This window comes from Manis pentadactyla, chromosome 2, assembly GCF_030020395.1.
Source record: "Manis pentadactyla isolate mManPen7 chromosome 2, mManPen7.hap1, whole genome shotgun sequence".
Classification (NCBI taxonomy): domain Eukaryota; kingdom Metazoa; phylum Chordata; class Mammalia; order Pholidota; family Manidae; genus Manis; species Manis pentadactyla.
Window position 1 is genome coordinate 173,576,364 of NC_080020.1, and position 19,501 is coordinate 173,595,864.

The following is a 19,501-nucleotide window of genomic DNA, read 5'->3' on the forward strand; positions in this document are numbered from 1 at the left end:
AAAGACTGTCAACAGCTTTTATGGCTAGACTGAATTGTTACTGACTACATACAATATTTCTCTTGACTAAGGTACTTAAGGATTAGAAATGCTTTCACAGCAAGCACAATTCAGAGGCCCTATTTTAATTTTTAAAGGTCAGTTGTTGAATTGCAAAGTGATACTATAAATTTCAAGTTTCCTTTATAAAAGACTAACATGGTCTCTAGTCCATTCAACATTTTAAATCTCTGTATAACCCCTAACAGCTGAGGGTCTGACTTTCCAGGATATTATTAGCTCTTGAGAAATCAAACTGGCCCTAAATAGATTATGAGTTAAGCAAAGGCCATTTTCATAATATAACCAGTGTTGACAGGACACAGTATGACAATATTGATCAAATGGGTTTCTGTGACCAGAGCCTAGTGGGTGGGATCACAGAGGCTATCTTAGGCTAAATCCCCCAGAATGACCCTCTTTGGCTGCAGCTAAGATGGAAGAAGATACAAGCAAATGGACTCACTACTTTCTGAGTTGCTTAACGCTCCAGGTTTCAAGGACCTGTCCACCACAGGTGGCTTGGTAGGTCTTACAGCTGTATTACAGTCTGAAGGCTGTGTGGATGCTACAGGAGGTGTGGGGAACACATCTGGAGAGGGCCTCTCCAAGTCAGGGATGAGCGGGTCACTCAGGCCAGGGTCCACCTTCCCAAACTCCTGCACGATTTTCAGGCGCTCTTTTTCTAGCTCTTGGTTCCGGATCATCTCCTCAAAGGCATGGAATTGTTCCTGCTCCAGCTGTTGCTGCTTCTGTTGTGCTACCCTCTGCCTTTCCTTTTCTAGTTCCTGCTGGATGGCCACATTCCTGGCTAATTCTTCTGCCTCCTTCCTCTATAGTAAATGAAAGAACAGGAGTTAGACTACTTTACAGTCAGGTGGCTTCATGTCTCAAGGACAAGACTTTCCAACAGGGAAGTTTCCCAAAATGTGCTCTGCTCTGGCCTGATTTCCCAACACAGAATCGTGCTTCCCTCAGTATCTCTGCACCCTTGGAATAGTCATCACTCCTGTCTATCCAGCTGCCTTATACCTATTCATCTAGTACAAAGTCCCAATCCTCTCAGGCCCTTCCCCAATGATTCTACTGCATTTTCTTCTTTTACCAGAATCTCAATGCAACTTGCTGCATCTCATAATCTATATCATACACAGTTTTATTCTCTAACTGCCATGTATACATTCTGTATCCTAAGTCAGGCTATAAAATAGAACCAAATCCAAATTTAACTGCTGTGTTAAGAGTCTCTACTGAATGTAAACCCAAAATGGAATCTCCAAAATTTCTCTAGTGATCAATTCAGTAGAGTGACATTTTAAACTAACAAGAAATACCAAGTAATAATATCCTTCATTAAGGTTTTCACTTACTTGGTGCCTTAGAAATATTTGCCTCACAGCTTTTCAGCTCTCTGCTGATTTTTAACATCTGAGTCCAGACTACAGCTCAGCAGAGAACTACAAAATAATGTGGACATTCTTGCAGTGTGTATTCACATCTGACAAAGACCACTGACAGTGCCTTGAGAGTTTCTCCATATGCTTTAACTGACACTTCCCTACAAGAATCATTTGAAAATAGTTTAAAAAAGAAAAGTCAATTATTATAAACAGGTATAATCTGTTTCGGTAACACCAAATGTGAATCAAACCCCCAAATTCTCTGATCTAAAAACCTGTATTTTAGTGAGAATTTTCATTGTTCTTAGGTTCTTGTTGTAGATATAGCAGACAAGAAATACATTTTCTGTCCCTCAAATAACCCTCTTGGACAAGCAGGCAAAATTTGTGTTAGAATCCTCAGTCTAAACACTTGTATTCTTCTCTGAGTTTCTGGTTTGCCAAAAAAAGTAAAATATCACATTAAAATCATAAAATCATAGCATCTGCTAAATATCATATTATAATCCCAGGGCTAAGAAACCAAAATAATTTCCTCTTTTGTTGTTGTATACTCACTTTTTCTTCATTGTATTCTGTATATTCTTTGGCATATCGTTTTAACAGCTCTGCCTTTAGTTCTTCCGCTTTGGGAAATGCAATCTCCTTTAATTTCTGAGACACGAAAATTAAAAACTGAGAATTAGAACAATTTCCAACTAATTAAGCAGAGTAGTGAAGAGTTAAGTAGTGAAGAGTAGTGAAGAGTTTGACAATGGCAACAATGTTCCCCAAAACAGTTTAAAACACCCTCAACTTTACCATACCTGTGACTCGCCTCTGAAACTGATGTGTTGCAATGGCCTAATCTCCTACTACAGGACTTGATGCACAGAGGCAGACCCTACTACTTTTACCTTGAAGTTAGTTTGTGCCTCTTCGAAGCTTTTAGAGTTTCCAATGTTTTAGAGCTTCAATGTTTGCACAACATTGCAAGTGAAGACCTACCTTTACCATGTCTTTCTTTTCAGGAATGACAGCCGATTTATAATCTCGATGCTTTGGTAGTTTCTCGATAAAGAGTCTAAGGGAACAGATCACAATGATTATAATGCAGAGAAATTGTCCAGAAGTACAAAAGACTGAAACAATGAAACTCCCTTGTCCTGCAGCCACTGCATGACTAGTTTGTAGACATGCAGGGAGGGGTAGCACACACCCCGGCAGGCTGTGCTCCCCACCCATCTCTCCAGCCCTGCAGAGAGCAAAGGAGTGCTTCCCTCTTTTCCCTGATCAGGTGGCAGCAGACAGCATCAGACTCCTACAAAAAATGGGGAAAAGAAGCCTATCCTGTGCCCAAAAATAACGCTCCTAAGAGAGTCTTCTCTTGTTCTAACAGTGAAAAGCTTCCAAAGGAAAGGGCCGCTCTGACCAATCCTTCTTCAGAGAATAGTTTGACAGCCAGCGGCAGGCAGCTGAGAGAAAACCCATGTTCTTGCACTACTCCTAGCCCTGTGTAACCTTTCGCTTTGGCTTTTTTTCCTTTGGGATTCATGTCCCTTCAAAGAAGAATATTCCTTGCATCATACTAAGCACTGACATACTCAGACAGTGTTTGTGTTATACATGTGTAATATGTGCATATTACATGTGTAACATGCATTATGATCTCTGATAAAAACTGCTTAGAGAAACATTAAGTGCTAGATTTTCACTTTCAGTTCTCGTCTATTGCTGTAAAACTCAGTGGGAAGAGTAAACTGAATCAGTTCACAGACTTCTAACATTTATGATGCCTACTTGGGGTAAGGGAAAACAAATAGTTCAGTCACTTCTCACAGCCAAAGTGGGAGATTCAGAATTTCAATGCCAGCAAGCCAGTTCCACTATACCATATATAATACTCTATTGTATATCATATATCATACTATTAGCCTGTTATCATTCTACCATATCATATCATACATCATATCCACATTGACCACTAGATCATACTGCCTCCACATGGCTCCTGCAATGTCCAGAAATGTCAGAGGGGTTTGGAACAAAGATGCCTTTTAATAGAATTAAGTAGTAATAAATACAAGCTGAGACTCAAATAAATTGAGGGTAGCTTGCCCACAGACCTAAAACACTGCACTGTAGTTGGGATTAACTGACCCTCTTCCACTTTCTGCCCACAGAGGAGGAAGCCTCAGTAAGGGGAAAAGGAGAAGCTTCCCACCAAAACAAACCCTATATAGATGAGCCCTCCTCCTTTGGTTCTGTATTATGCACATGAACATTTCATTTCAGTCTAATGAGACAAGACTTCTCAGGCAGGGATTAATTCTGAAAACAAAATGATTCTAAAAATCTTTCCTTTGGGTTCATGAAAAAGAATGAAATAGTTTCCCTGAAGTCTATATTTAAAATGAGTAGATTCATCTTTCAACCATAATGTCCTGAAGAGGACACTAAGATAAATAAGACGCAGTTCTTGTGGTGAGCCCTATGATTCAGTAACTCTCTCATCCTGGCCCTAAAGACCAACATATGTGTTCACCACCTGCAGAAGGCTGAATGTGCATTGTGTTGAAGCCTGAATCAGCCAAGAAAGTACCATGTCACATAAACACACTTTTTAATCACTTACGCTCTTGACCTAAAGAACTGTAAAGTCCCTAGGATCAGAGACTTCCATGCTTCTTTGTATATTCCTCTAAAGTCAGTACAGTGCCTGTATAAGGAGGCACTCAATAAATATTTGATGAACAAAATGGTCTTAAAACCCTTGGATGAGCTGAGTTAAAGTGGGAGAAAGTGTATATAGTATGCTATCTTATGTGTTAGAAAGGGAAAAAATTGTTTATGTGTATGTACATATATTTATTTGTTTTGCTTGAGTATATAAACACAGGAAGTATACACAGAAACTAATACAAGTGAGGGCAGGGGAAAGAGTGGATAAGAAAAGTGCATGAGTAAAACTTTTCACTATATACTTTTTTCCATTCTTTAAAAATTTTGAACCATGTAATGGAATCTAGTTTGCAAGTAAAAACTTCCAGACCTGTGCATGAGTACTCTTCTCTTGTTTTAGCAACTAGAGTTAATTTTCTGAATGGGGACACAAAGACAGAAGGATCTCTTGAAAACAGAATAAGCAACATATCCCACTGGCCATAGTAGAGGCAAGAGAGCTTAGTGGTTAAGAGGCAGGCTCCAGAGTCATCTTGCCTAGACTCAAATCCTGGTTATTTACCTGCTGTGTGACCTCTGGCAAGTTACTTAATCTTATCCTCCCTCAGTTTCTTTATATACATAAATTACACATATGGAGACAAACTAGTACTACCTGATAGGGTTGCTGTGATGCTAAAAGAGATGTAAAAAATAAAAAGTGTGAGCACACCTAGCACATAGACTACATCTATGTGCTTATGTGATTGTTTTTACTAATAAACAAAAAAAAAACTGAGCAAGAAGAAGGGCTGAAGATGTTAACACTAGGCCTAGAACAGCTGTGGCCCAGGTGTATATTGTTCTCTAGGCTTAGATCTGGTTGCAGCATGGAGACAGGAAATGTACCAAAGCAAACAAAGATGCATTGGCAAAAACACAAGCACAACAACCTAACAGAGCAATAGGAAAAAAAGAGATCCCTGGAAAAGTAAAATAAAAGATGAATAAATACATGAAATTGTACTCAACTTTACTTATAATGAAAGAAACTCAAATTAAGATGAGATACCACTTTCATCTATGAGATGGCAAAGGCTTAAAGACTGATTAGAACTGGTGGAATCAATGTCCTTATTCACTTTTAGGAGGACTATAATTTGATAACATCTTTTTTCTTAGGGGAGGGAGAAGGATGAGAGACAACTACTAAAAATTTTAAATGTGTATATCCTTTAGACTCACAGTTCTACCTCTAGGAATTTATCCTATACAATAGTACAAAAATATATGCATAAGACTATACCATATAGTTTTGTTCATGAAAGTAGGAAAAACTGAAAACCTAAATGTCCACCCATGGGGAATTATTTAATAAATTATGGTATACTCAAATAGGAAAAGCAACATAATCATTCACTCAGTCATTCACTAAATATTTACTAAGCATCTACGACAGGATCAGGTATTACTGTAAAGGCTGGGGATTTGGCAGTAAATGACACAGTCACAAATTTCTCCCCACCACAGAGTGTACACTACTGTGGGGAAACAGACAATAAACAAAATAAAAAGTATGGAGATCATCAATGCTGGGAAAAAGTCATTAATGGGGAAAGGAAATAGGCAGTGACAGGGGAGGGACTGAAATTTTAGATAGGGCAGGTAGCAAAGGCATCTGAGAAGGTAAGTAAGGATTGGGAGAGGGTAAGCCAAGGAGAGATCTAGGATAAGAGTGCTAAGCAGAAGAAATGGTCCTGAGGCAGAATGAGATGAATCAGTGTGTCTTGATATGGAAACACCCGAGTGTTAAGAAAGCAAGCTGTAACAGAGAAGACAAGTAGTGACTCTGCGGCATCTTACTACACTGATGGACAGTGACTTCAGGGGGGTATGGGGGGGACTTGATAATATGGGTGAATTTAGTAACCACAATGTTTTTCATGTGAAACCTTCATAAGAGTGTATATCAATGATACCTTAATAAAAGAAAAAAAGAAAGAAAGCTATAGTATAGAAAATATTGTATGATCTAATTCATGCTTTAAGAAAAAGGATAAACATGTATAGTGTGGGGGGGCACGGGGAGGGCTGTGCAACACAGAGAAGACAAGTAGTGATTTTCCAGCATCTTACTACGCTGATGGACAGTGACTGTGAAGTGGTATGTGGGGGGGACTTGGTGAAGGGGGGAGCCTAGTAAACATAATGTCTTTCATGTAATTGTAGATTAATGATACCAAAATTTAAAAATATAAAAAATAAAAATAAATAAATAAAGGAGTGGGGCTACATCGGGGCTGCTGCAGCCATTGTCTGTCAAAAAAAAAAAAAAGAAAAAAGTAAAAGGATAAACACATGAGCCCATGTGCTTGCATGGGCATAAACATTTTCTTGTACATACAGGAAATGTAACAGTGGTTATATTACTTGTGGGGAATGGGACTTTTCATTTTAATATTTCCCTTGCTGTATGGTTTCCAAAAAACTGTTTTTATCATGAACATAATTTTATACAAAAATAACGAATTCAAAGAAGTCAGGCAGAAATGCTATAACACAGGTACACTAATGATTCTCATCTCATTTTTCCCAATCTTAAAAATTAATGAGCAAAGTAAGCCTGATCACAGAAGAAAACCTTCTTCAGTCTATAAGCCCTGATCCCAGTGGTAAACATTTTCAATGCAGGTAACAGACCATTTTCAGGGTTCGTGTCATAGGAGCAGGCATTGCCTACATCCTTTGTAACTCCCTTCTGTATAGCCTAGTCAATGACCATAAAAAGCTGTGAAAGAATCCACTGCCTGGATTATTGCCTGTGCTCATCATGAAAATATGTACTGATTTAATGTGCTGAAGATCTTTCTTCTATACTGGGGTCTGCAAAAGGCAAAGCATTCCTGCAGCAGAGAAAACCTCCGATTGGGGAAATGTGCTTGAGATCATTAAGATGCCTGAATTGCTCCAGGGAAAAGATGAAATGCCTTTTAAAATCCTGAGTTAAAGTACCCACAAAAGGTCTAGAACAATGACTCTCTATAGTGGGGAGGCAGAGGAGTGGTGAGGTAGATGCCTACCCTCCTCCCTCATCTCTCCTCTGTTGTAGAACTGCCAGAGGAAGCCAGTTACTGAAAGGAATATACTAACTAAAAGGCAGTAGAAAAATAGAGTATACTGAGCTAGAACTTCTGTGCAACTCTGAGTACTTGTCAGTTCACAGAATCAAAATTAGGCTCTTGAAGATACATCTGCAAGAAAAATGAAAGCAGCTACATTTATTGCTCCAGGACAAGCCAATCCAACAAAGTCCCAATTAAACCCTAAATCTAACAAATTAAGTACATAGCTGCTACATCTCACCCTACTTAACCTCACTACATCTCACCTCACTTAACCTTCTTCCAGGGCTAATTTATCACATTAGCTGGTCCTAGAAGTCAAACACCATATACAGGGACAGACTCCCCATATCAGTCTCACTGTTAACACTGATTTTCATGTCACTCAAAGTAACACCAAGTCACAGGAAACAATCAGTTCCTTAAGTATCTCTGTACTTTTCATCCTACCCCCTCTTGCGTATTCAGACATTTATCACTACAGTTAAACTCTTTTCTGTACCATCAACCTCTCCTCCTCCACAGGATCCTTTCCATCAGCAAAAGATATGCTTTAGAATCTCCCATCTTAAAATACATATCACATAATCACGCACTTCTTGTCCCCTTCAATTACTTCCTCATTTTTCAACTTTACTTCCTATCCAAACTTCAGCAAAGAGTTGTCTACACCAGGGCTTAGCAAACTATGGCTAGGTCAGCTGGTTTTGTAAGTGAGGTTTGAATGGAACAGCCATCATGCTCTTTCATGTATTATCTATGCTGTTTTCATGCTACAAAACAGAGGCTGCAACAGAGATCAAACAGCCCAGAAAGCCAAAAATATTTATTATCTGGCCCTTTACAGAAAAAGTTTGCCAACTTCTGGACTATACTCATGGTCTCTACTTTTTTCTAGTCCATTTGTCTTTCAACCCACTCAAATCTAGTGTCTCTTTAATCCTTCTAGTGAAATTGCTGACCAACATCACCAATGACACCATGACACCAAACCCAAACCTTCACCCATCTGTCCACTCTCCTGCAAATACTGACCTCTTTCGACTCCCATGACACCATTCTCTCTTGGGTTTCCTCCTGCCTCTCAAACCTTCCTGCAAAGTCTCATCTGCTGGCCCTCCCTCCACTAACCAACCTCAGGGCTCAACCCAAAGCTCCTTCTCTTCTCATTCTACAGTCTCATTATTAAGGGTTCTTGATCCTTGTGTCAAGGATCCTTCTGGCATCTGATAAAGCCTATGGACACCTCAGATTAACTTTTAAAGATGTGATATTAAATGTGAAGGATTACAAAAGAAATACAGTTTTCAAAATATAAAATTGTGATACATGTTTCTTTACTCACACATTTTTAATACATTAAAAAACAGGATCTAGTCATGGGTTTAGTAACTGTACTATTATTTCTGAAGTAGTGATAAATGTAAATGCTATTTTGAGATATCAGCAGTAGTTGTAATGTGATATGAAAATCCTGATTTCTATTGGTCACCAAACTACAAATATTATTAATACTACTCTGGTTTGAGGACCATGTTCAAAATGGAAGGAAATGTTAAATTTCAACTAGAGGTTAGTAAAAGCAAGAAAAGCTTTTCCCAGCCAAGTTCATGGGCCCCAAATTATATAAATGAATCCTTGTGGGGTTCCTGGATCCCAGATTCAGAACCTCTGCACTGGAAGGTCCCAGAGGTTCTCACGGCTTCAGAAACATCTCTATGTTGAGGACTTGTGGGTCTGTTACCTGTAACCCAGACCTTTGAGTTCAGACTGATACATCCAACTTCCTACTGGACACCTCTACTTGATATCACATAGACATCTTAAACTTAACACCTGAACACATAAAAAAACCCAGGTCTGAACTCTTGAATCTCCCCACTACCAACAGTTTTTCAATACCACTCTCCCCATCTCAGTTAACAGACCAGCACATCTTAAGTTACTCAAGGCAGAAAGCTGAGGTCAGCTTTGATACTATCTTCTTTCCCAAACTATCTGTAAGTCCTGTGGACTCTACTTCCAGAATACCAAATCCATCTGCTTCTTTCCAGGCCACCACATTCATTCATGCTGCCAGCCTCCCTCTTGAATTGCTGTTAAGAGTTCCCTAACTAATCTCCCTGCCTTCTCTTTACACTCTCTCCATCACTTACCACAAAACAGTCACAACCTTACTTAGTACTTTTCAATGGCTTCCTGTTGCTCTTTAGGGAAAATGCAAACTCTACTCTGGCTCATAATATCCTGTATGATTCAGCCCCGCCTGCCTCTCCAACCTCACCAGGAATCATTCTCCCTCTTCTCCAGCTATGCTCCAAACACAACAATCTTCAGAACACTAGGGTCTTTGCTACCTAGGAGCTTCTGAACACACAGTTACATGCTTTAAATGCTCTGCTTTATGTACTTGGAATGACCAACTCTACAGCACCCCTCAAGCCTAATTAGATACCTTTGGGTTATTCTGACATAGCACTTTATTGCTTTCATAGCATTTTCCTTATTTTGTGACTATATATTTATTTGCTTACCCATTTATTGTGCTAATAAATTAGGAACGTACACCAGTAAGGTCAGGGCCCATTTTACTTACTATGTATCCAAGACCTAGAGTGGTGCCAAGTAGACAGCAGGTATATGCAATATATATTTGGTGAATGAATATGGTCCTTGCTCTCAAAGCACTTTCTATGTGGGGCAACAGCACACAGAAGGCCCTCAGAAAATACCTGGTAGAGTGAGTCCATGATTCTACTGAACATTACCAACGATGATTCCCCAAAGCAATTGTGCCCCTAAGTCTCATTCTGGGAGAACTATCTAAAATATTACCAGAAATATACAAGAATACTATTTCTACCAGGATCAGAGTATATAAAAAGAGGAACAACAGCCAAAGAAACTCAAAGTAATTTTTGTGTCCACTGTGCCTAGGAATGAAAAATTCATAACTGCAAAGAGAGGCAGAAATGTAATTATAATTATATATCGATTTATCTACATTTAAGTCACATAACAGGGAATGATGCCATGGATGAACTGCAAGGTATCTGAATAAACAAGCACTACTTCTAAACTTAAAAAAGATAAAAAGTAAAAGACAACAGCAGTCCCTTTCTTCCACCTCCTTTTCTTTAGGGCACTGGGTCTCAACCAGGGCAGTTTTGCCCCTCAGAAACCATTAGGTAATGTCTGGAGACATTTTTGGTTGTCACAGTGGGGGAAGAGGTGCTACTGGCATCTAGTGGGTACAGACCAGGGACACAGCTAAACAACCTACAGCACAGAGGACAGTCTCCACAACAAAGAATTATTCCACCTTAAATGTCAATAACACTGACAAACCCTTCGAGTAGTATGTGATAAAAAATCTAATGTGAATATACGATAAAGGAGCCATGCATATACAAAGGGGAAATGACAGCCTCTTCAACAACTGGTGTTGGCAAAACTGGACAGCTACATGCAAAAGAATGAAACTGGATCACTGTCTAACCCCATACACAAAAGTAAACTGAAAATGGATCAAAGACCTGAATGTAAGTCATGAAACCATAAAACTCTCAGAAGAAAACATAGGTAAAAATCTCTTGAATATAAACATGAGCGACTTTTTCCTGAACACATCTCCTCGGACAAGGGAAACAAAAGCAAAAATGAACAAATGGGACTACATCAAGCTAAAAAGCTTCTGTACAGCAAAGGACACCATCAGCAGAACAAAAAGGCATCCTACAGTATGGGAGAATATATTCATAAGTGACATATCCAATAAGGAGTTGACATCCAAAATATATAAAGAACGCACACGCCTCAACACCCAAAAAGCAAATAACCCAATGAAAAAATGGGTGGAGGATATGAACAGACACTTCTCCAAAGAAGAAATGCAGATGGCCAACAGGCACATGGAAAGATGTTCCACATCGCTAATTATCAGGGAAATGCAAATTAAAGCCACAATGAGATATCACCTCACACCAGTTGGGATGGTCAACATATAAAAGACTAGGAACAACAAATGCTGGTGAGGATGCAGAGAAAGGGGAACCCTCCTACACTAGTTCAACCATTGTGAATGTAAATTAGTTCAACCACTGTGGAAAGCAATATGGAGGTTCCTCAAAAAACTAAAAATAGAAATACCATTTGACCCGGGAATTCCACTCCTAGGAATTTACCCAAAGAAAACAACTTCTCAGATTCAAAAAGACATATGCACCCCTATGTTTATTGCAGCACTATTTACAATAGCCAAGGTATGGAAGCAACCTAAGTGTCCATCAGTAGATGAATGGATAAAGATGTAGTACATATACACAATGGAACACTATTCAGCCATAAGAAAGAAACAAATCCTACCATTTGCAACAACATGGATAGAGCAGGAGGATATTATGCTCAGTGAAATTAGCCAGGTGGGGAAAGACAAGTACCAAATGATTTCCCTCATTTGTGGAGTATAACAATGAAGCAAAACTGAAGGAATAGCAGCAGACTCACAGACTCCAAGAAGGGACTAGTGGTTACCAAAAGGAAGGGGTAGGGAAGGGGTAGGGGGGAGGAAGGGAGAAGGGGATTGTGGGGTGTCATGATTGGTGCACATGGTGTGTGTGGGGTCAGGGGGAAAACAGTGTAGCTCAAAGAAGACAAATAGGGACTCTGTGGCATCTTACTACACTGATGGACAGTGACTGCAATGGGGTATGAGGGGGGACTAGATAATAAGGGTGAATGTAATAACCACATTGTTTTTCTTGTGAAACCTTCATAAGTGTGTATATCAATACCTTAATAAAAAAAATCTAATGTGATATAATTGCTATGCATATATCATCTTGGGGAGGACATATAAGAAACTAGTAAGAGTGATTGTCTCTGGGAAGGGGAAGTGAGGGTTTGGGGGAAAAGAGGAGTGGTAGGGAGACTTTGATTTTAAATATATGTATGTATATATATAAACGCCCTTTGTGCTTTCTGAATTCTGTATCACATGTACATGTCACCTATTCAAAAAATAACTTAAAAATAACCAAAAAGTGGTCAGTGTGGCTCAAAACTATAATCTCAGACTACCTTCAGCTCACAGAGAATTACCAAAAGGAAAACAAAAAGAATGGGGCTTATAATGAAGAGTGAATCCTGAAGAGTAAGAAAATTCAGTTTTTGTCACTCCAAACTGTGGAACAAAGCATGTCACTAAACCCAGAGAATGGTTCCTTACTTACAGAATGAGAGGATAATGTGCCCAACTCAGAGCACACTGAACTGTGAAGACCAAATGAAGTAAAGAAGGTGAAATACTCTATGAACTATTAAAAAACTATACAAATACACTGTTGATATATTTTTTAAGAAGGTCCTACTATTATGAAAGAATAAGACTAAAAATGATAAATGAGACCCTTTAACATTATTCCCTTCCTAAATTACACATGATTTCATTATCATTGGGGCCTTAGGAGTTGTTCCCTATCAACAGCACTGAAATCTTCTATGTATGCTGCCTACCTAAGATGCTAAGTAACTCAAGGGAAGGTCTTATGTTAAGCCACACAATCTGTAGGTGGTCAATACTTATTTGATGACTTGTATGATTATGATATAGGTTTAGAAAAAAAAAAAACTTTTTCCTGAACCTCGATTTGCTACAAAATAAGCAGAAGTGAAGAATCTTGGCTCTGTTAATCTTAATAATAATCCTATGATGGGCTGCCTTAACAGAGAGAAACATTAATCGAAACAAAACCTGTGTAATTTAACCACCAACTCTCTTGCCTAACAGCTGGGCCATGTGGGCACAGGCCAAAGAGCTAGGTCTCTTACTCATAAAATTATTGAGTCATGAAAATAATACTTTTGGTACTCGTGAGTTTGAATGTCAAGGACAGCCAGTATGTAGGAGTTGCCAGTAAAAATGATTAATGCTAATGATGGCGTCAAGTTCTCCAGTTTTAGCAATTCTGAGGAGAATAAATGAGCACAAGAGCAGAATGAGTGAGGCATCAGTCACCGGAAAAGAAAAAGGAAACTGGAGGTGTCTTACGTGATGTACTTGTTATAAAGGATGAAGGCATGTTCAATATTGCCTTCCTCAGAGTAAATGGAGGCCATTCTGATCATCTCGACTCCAGAGCGGAAGTACCGACGAGGTGGAATGTCTTCATTTATTTCCACCGTGCTGCCTATCTGGGAGAGAGCCCTCACCCGGTCTTCGGGCGGAAGGCTCACATCTCCATGGTCAAACATCAGGACCAAGTTCTGAGCAGAAAGAAAAGAACAGGTGGCATCAACCATGGCCCCATTATGCCAGCACAGCCTACTACTCAGTGTGTTCATCCCACAAACCTCTACATGACAAAGAAATTAAGAGAAAAATACCCTATGTTATGGCTCATATCAAATAAGGTCTCTTTCCCATGAAAAGGATAAGACCCTCAAGGAAGCCCTTATTTTAATGGTGAAAGGATTGGCAGACTCAAAAACTCACAATACCTGCGCCATTAGCAGGCAGTACAAGGAATAAAATTTCTATCTAGTTTCCATGCTAATCATTCCCTATCATTAGGTGGCCCTGCCCTCAGCACCATAAAAGGAGGGACAGTATCTTAAATTTTTTGTATTATTTCTCTTCCCAGCCACCTATTTCAATCCCCTCCATGGCAGAGTATACTCAATAAACTTTCATGATGATTGCTAACTGACTTAAGTTTGAACATTGGTATTTAATGTGAGAGCAACTGACATTTTTCTATGGTGTACTTTTTTCATATTTGAGCACAAGGTTAAAGGAACTGGTCTGTGAATGAATGCTCATAATTCTAACTCTGCTCACTAAACCACTATTCTAATCTATAACATTATTTGTCATATCAGGGCAAGGAATTTAGATCTTAAAAACAATTTATTCAAATCTGTCTTCAAAGACTAAGCACTCTTTGAGTAACAAAAGGCACAAAGGTAACTTGAAATGCCAAAGGCAAACTAACAAAAAAACCTGGGAGTTTTCCCTCCCTGGGTCTCAAGCCGCAATAATTCTACAATCTTTCTAGACATTGTAGCTGTTAGAATCAGATTCCAACTTCTAATCAGATATAACTCTACATCATTTCCAAAAAGAATCTGGGTATCTGATACACATCGAAATACAGCATACCCTAGCATTTCGCATGCTCTAAAATACACAAGCTATAGTAGAATTCACTTTGGAATTCAAGGCCCTAGGTCTACAGGCCTTGTTTTATCTTTTAGTCGTAAGGCTTCCTTCCTCCCGGAAGAGATCTTTTACTTCAGTCAGGATTCTGATCTGCCCAGAAATCCTCACCAATCACTAGTCTAACCAGTTTTTCTGTGTTCCACTCTAACCGTCCCTCAGAGATAGTCCTCCCCTCGGCCAGTTCTATCCCTAGGTCACGCTTCTTGCACCAAACTCGTTCTCTAAAACACCCACCAATAGTACAAAAGTTGTGGGGACGGCGAGGAACACAGAGGTATCCCATCTCCCACCAAGCCTTTTTAAGGGCTCGGAAAGCCGCTAGCAAATCTAAAACGTCCCCAAGTTGCCTAATTAGTAAACAGTCCAGAGCCCATCAATGCAAACAGAAGCAGAGGGTGCTTGTACCTCACTACCTCTCGGGAGAGGATCTTTTGGGAGGAGAATGGAATCCCCTCCCAAGGTCAGAGCGGTGCCTGGTTCTACAGGGCTGGGCAGCACCCCAAAGAGGAGATGCAGAGCCCGCAGATGCGGGAGGAACGTGGCCTAAAGGCCTGAAAGGGGGTAGGGGGCCAGCGGAGGGGGCGTATACTGCCGAGAGGGGCCGCCTGACAACTGCTTGAGGCTCCCTTTTCGAAGGCAGTCAGGCCCAAGTTGCCAAAGACAAAAACGTTCAAGGTTTTCGGGTCTTTCCAGTGCGGCAGGCGGGGACGCGCTGGGCCCGGCTAGGGAAGGGGGCCACCAGGGGCCTCGCGCGCGGCGGCCCGGGCAGGGGGCGCGCGGCAGGAGAAGGCTGCAGGCCCACACTCACGGCGGCCGCTCCCCTTCAGAGTCGGCCCACGCTCAGCGTCCGGTCCCCACCACATTCCCGGGACCCTTCCCCACCTGTCCCCACAGACGACACTCCGCGCTTCCGGAAACGTCACATCCGGCGCCCGCCCCGCCCCTGTCTGAGGTCTTTCGACTGCACTCTGGAGAATTTAGGACCCAGAGGGGCTAGAACGGCCGCCTGAGGAAAGTCCGACCAATGACGGGCGAGTGCGGTGGCGGCACTTTTGGTAATTAGATCAAGGCGGTAGCAGGGGAACCGAGCCGTTAGAAGGACAGATAATCGAGCTAACTTTTGGTTTTAGAATTATTTTGATATGGGTTAGGGGATAGCCTCTCTATCACGCCCACACAAATCCAGCGTTCAAGGAGGGATTGCCGATCTGAGTCCTGCCTAAACTAATCAGGGTTTCTAAATCGGGGGAAGGAAAACTTCTGAAAATTTCCGCTTGTTTGTGTTACTCTCTACACAAACTTAATGGCCTGAGGTATTCAGCAATCCTTTTCACTGGCCTAGAAGAGAATTTAAGACTAACGTTTTAATGTCAGAACACCAATAAAACTTACTGAAAATTAGTGTTTTTTCATTAAGAGGCACTGCGAGGTAACAGGGACACAAAGATCTGTATGACACAGTTCCTGGCCCTAGGATGGTTATTTACAGCAAATTCAAACAATGGCACATTCTGTGTGTGGATGTGTGGATGTGCACAACTTCTTTCCAAAATAGTCCTTCAAGACTGCTAGTCATTCCTTCTCAGGAGACTTCGTATATAACCACTTTGAATGTCTATGCTTTGGTTTAAAAATTAAACTCTGGGGATACTTTACACCCCAAGTTTTGGCAGCCTCTCTGTGTGTTTGTTAATGTGATGGCATGGCCTGTTCTTCACCGTCTAGTTTAAAACCCCTGCACAGGTGTTAACTTCCTCCTTCGGGCCAGTGTCCAAATCTCCAATTCTCCCACTCCCTGCTGTGTATATTTTTCTTGGATCTCTCTGAAGTGATTCTGTGTCATTATTGGCTTTTCAGACTTATGGATGAAAGCACTTAAAAGATCTTCCCTCAAACACAACCTACAAGTATCAATAGGCATATCAGTGCTATGACCCACTATTGTTTCTCGGGGAACCCCTGCAGAAAGTTGTAGAAGGCTCTGTACTGTGTCTTTATAACTATGCTTGCCCTTCAGAATGTAAATGTAGTGGGTTGAGCCTAAACAAGTAGATGAGCTGGGGTTGCTGGTCATAGGGAGGACATACAGTATATGTAGGGTCCTGGTGGGAGCCAACACAGAACAAATTCCAAACCATTCAACCTCTCATTCAGTAAATATTTGTTCAATTACTTTGCGCTAGCTTCTGTTCTAAGTGTTAAGGATACAGCAGTGAAGAAGTCCAGCAGGTGGATACTTTTATTGTGGAAATACAGGCAAAAGCAGAGCTGGTAAGGTGGGGAGCAGGGGCATCTGCTTCCGTTGAGCACTGTCTCCAAAAAGTAGCTTTTTTTAAAATTAACAGAGTTTGCAAACATGCTAGATGTTAAGACTGTGATAAGAAGGCTTTACAATGCTATGACTGGGAAACACATAGGCCCAGGTGCTGGCAGTTCTCAAAATAATGATTAAGAAGATACAGGAAGCCAGAGACGGGTAAGATTCCTCAAGGGAGGAACAACCTAAGACAGGTACAGTCGCAGGGGGGTCATCAGGTGAGAAATTGGGGATCAACAGAGGTGAGGCTTAGAACCTCACCCCCCTTGTTCTGAGAGAAATCTTCTGCATACATGGATGTTTTATTGCCCTTGTCTAGCTTGGATTAACACATAGTCTACAGGCACACACCTGATCATCTACATTTGCTCCCTTACAACACTAAACTATGTTTTCTACCTTTATCTTGTATCTACCTACCACTTCAGCATTTTATTAAAAATAATAATAATAAAGAGAGAAATGTGGTATCCACATATAAATCAAGTATAAAAATCAAATGAGTATTCATATTTGAACTGATTGTTTATAGTTCATAATGCGTGATCAAAACCGAAAGTTTCTGTGATGACTGCCCTTGTACTGTTCACCATGTAAGAACTTAATCACTATGTAAGAATTTGTTCACCATGTAAGAACTTGTTCGTTATGCTTCAGAAGATTGGAGACTGACGAAAATTAGGCTTGGGGTGGATTAATGATTGTGCATTGAGCATTGACTCCCTTATACAGAATTTTATTGTTGTTAACAACCACTTGATCAATAAATATGAGAGATGCCCTCACACACAAAAAAAAGTACACACTTCTAATGGTAAAATAAATAAGTAACCGGGATGTAATGTATAGCATAAGGAATATAGTCAAGATATTGTAACAGCTTGGTATGGTGATAACTGGTACCTAGAATTGTCATGTATATAAATGTTGAATCACTATGTTGTACACCTGAAACTAATGTAATGTAATACTGTGTGTCAACTACCCTTCAATAAAAAATAATTATCTTCAAAAAAAAAAAAAAAAAAGAAGATACAGGAAGCAGGATCTGGTCCTTTTAGGGAGGAAGTTTATGAATACGAAAGTTTTTGGTCTCTCGGACAAGTCATCAGCAGTCTTGACTTTATAGGGACCAGAAGCAAGCAAGAAAACCTTGGCCTAGGTGAACATCTAACATTCTTCACTCTGAATAACTGGAAAGTTAAAAACTGGACAATTTGGGGGCTCTCCTCGTGCGGGGGAGCCCGGGGCCGGGAGGTTCCGAATGAGCAGCGATTGGCTGACACGTGGCTGTGCCTGCGGCCTGAGAAACTGGGCAGCGCTCAGAGTCGCTCCTGGGTTGGTGCCGGGCTCATCTCAGCTAATCCAAAAGTAAATGAGGAATTTAGAGAAAGATTGCCAACTCCAGATCAACATATTTAGAGAAAATTGGAAAAGAAGAAGCTTACTACAGCTTTATTTGAGGACTTTCTAAAGAACCCAGAGTTCTCACTGTGAGCTTCAAATTTTGGAACAAAAACCAACATTGCCAGAGCAAACAAGAACTGAAGTACAAATGGAGGACTGGTCAAAAGGGCCTAAATGTTGGTGGTGGTGATCACTGTTATTGCATCCTTCTGTGAAAGAGTGTTTTAAATCAGTTGGGCTACACTCTCCCTATTGAATTCTTGGTCCTTTAAAAAAATTATAATTACTAAGAAGAATAAACAAGAAAAATGATACAGTCCATGATTATCTTAAACAAGAGACTACAGAAAGAAATAAAAGTACACAGCCAGATGAGCAACCAACTATGAATTCTAAGGGAAGCATGCATCAGAAATCCAATGAATTAGTTAATTAAGCCACATATGAGAACTCAGAATTGCCAGAGCAGAGATCAAGGAGTTTTCCTTATCCAGGTGATAAGACAGCTTACTGCACTACTGAAAAATCCAACATTATGGAACATAGGAATAATGATTTGCATTATGAATTTATGATTCCTTCTCAAGTTACTTCAGACTTAAATAAAGAGAAGACAATGACATTTCTTCTTAAAGAATTGGACATTCTCAGGACAAGCAATAAAAAGTTTCAAGAAAAACTGACTAAAGATAAAGAACAGAGAAAACTAAAGCTTAAGCTGGAACTCCAAGAGAAAGCAATAGAAGCTCAAATTGCTGAAAAGACAGCAGCACTGGTTGAAGAAGTGTATTTTGCACAGAGAACGTGATGAAGCTATTATGTCTCAACTATGGTTGGCCAATGAGGAGCGAGATGAAGCAATTGCACGAGCCAAGAATATGGAAATGTCTAAAAGTGCTAGAAAAGATTAACCCTGAAGAAATTGCAGGTATTACTGAAAAGAATAAACAATGCAGACACTAGGATAGCTATTAAGAAGAATGGAGCTATAATTGTGGATAGAATCTACCAGACCAAGGAATGTAAAAAGAGAATAATTGCGGAAGAAATGAATGCAGTGATAAAGGAATGAGATGCTGCTTTGTCACAGGTAATAACTGCATGTGTCTTATTCTGAAAGGCAAATACCATTTTCCCTCTTTCTTTATCATTAAAAAATGACCTTTCCCCATATATTCTTAATTCAACTTAGTGTTTAGCATAGGTCAATACCACAATGTTTAGATATGTTGAAATAATCACATATTTTGTTACACCTTCAAATATGTGCATCCTAGTAATAAAACTGCTCACTTGTTATAATTTATATTCTTTAAAGTAAAAAAAAAATCTGGACAATTTTATACATGCAACTAGG

The 19,501-nt window shown here is 40.0% G+C and overlaps 1 protein-coding gene and 1 pseudogene across 5 annotated transcripts in view; one reads left to right on the forward strand and one right to left on the reverse strand.

Annotated features, from left to right (window-relative positions):
* STAMBP (STAM binding protein) overlaps window positions 1–15,397 on the reverse strand; it is a 33,642-nt gene extending 18,245 nt beyond the window's left edge. For 2 of the 5 annotated variants that reach the window (XR_008995795.1, XM_036930599.2), the window contains exons 1-5: window positions 14,826–15,328; window positions 13,251–13,465; window positions 2,427–2,502; window positions 1,998–2,093; window positions 506–872 (exon numbers count right to left, since the gene is read on the reverse strand). Coding sequence is in view for 3 of the 5 variants with exons in the window: in XM_036930599.2 (XP_036786494.1) it covers window positions 506–872; window positions 1,998–2,093; window positions 2,427–2,502; window positions 13,251–13,453 (742 nt within the window). In the remaining 2 variants the exon portion in view is untranslated. Of the gene's footprint in view, window positions 1–505; window positions 873–1,997; window positions 2,094–2,426; window positions 2,503–13,250; window positions 13,466–14,825 lie in introns of all 5 variants that reach the window. The other 3 variants (XR_008995796.1, XM_057497086.1, XM_057497087.1) reach the window with 3 other exon arrangements.
* Window positions 15,398–17,967: 2,570 nt separating this feature from the next.
* LOC118934827 (mirror-image polydactyly gene 1 protein-like) lies at window positions 17,968–19,261 on the forward strand (annotated as a pseudogene).
* Window positions 19,262–19,501: the final 240 nt, after the last annotated feature.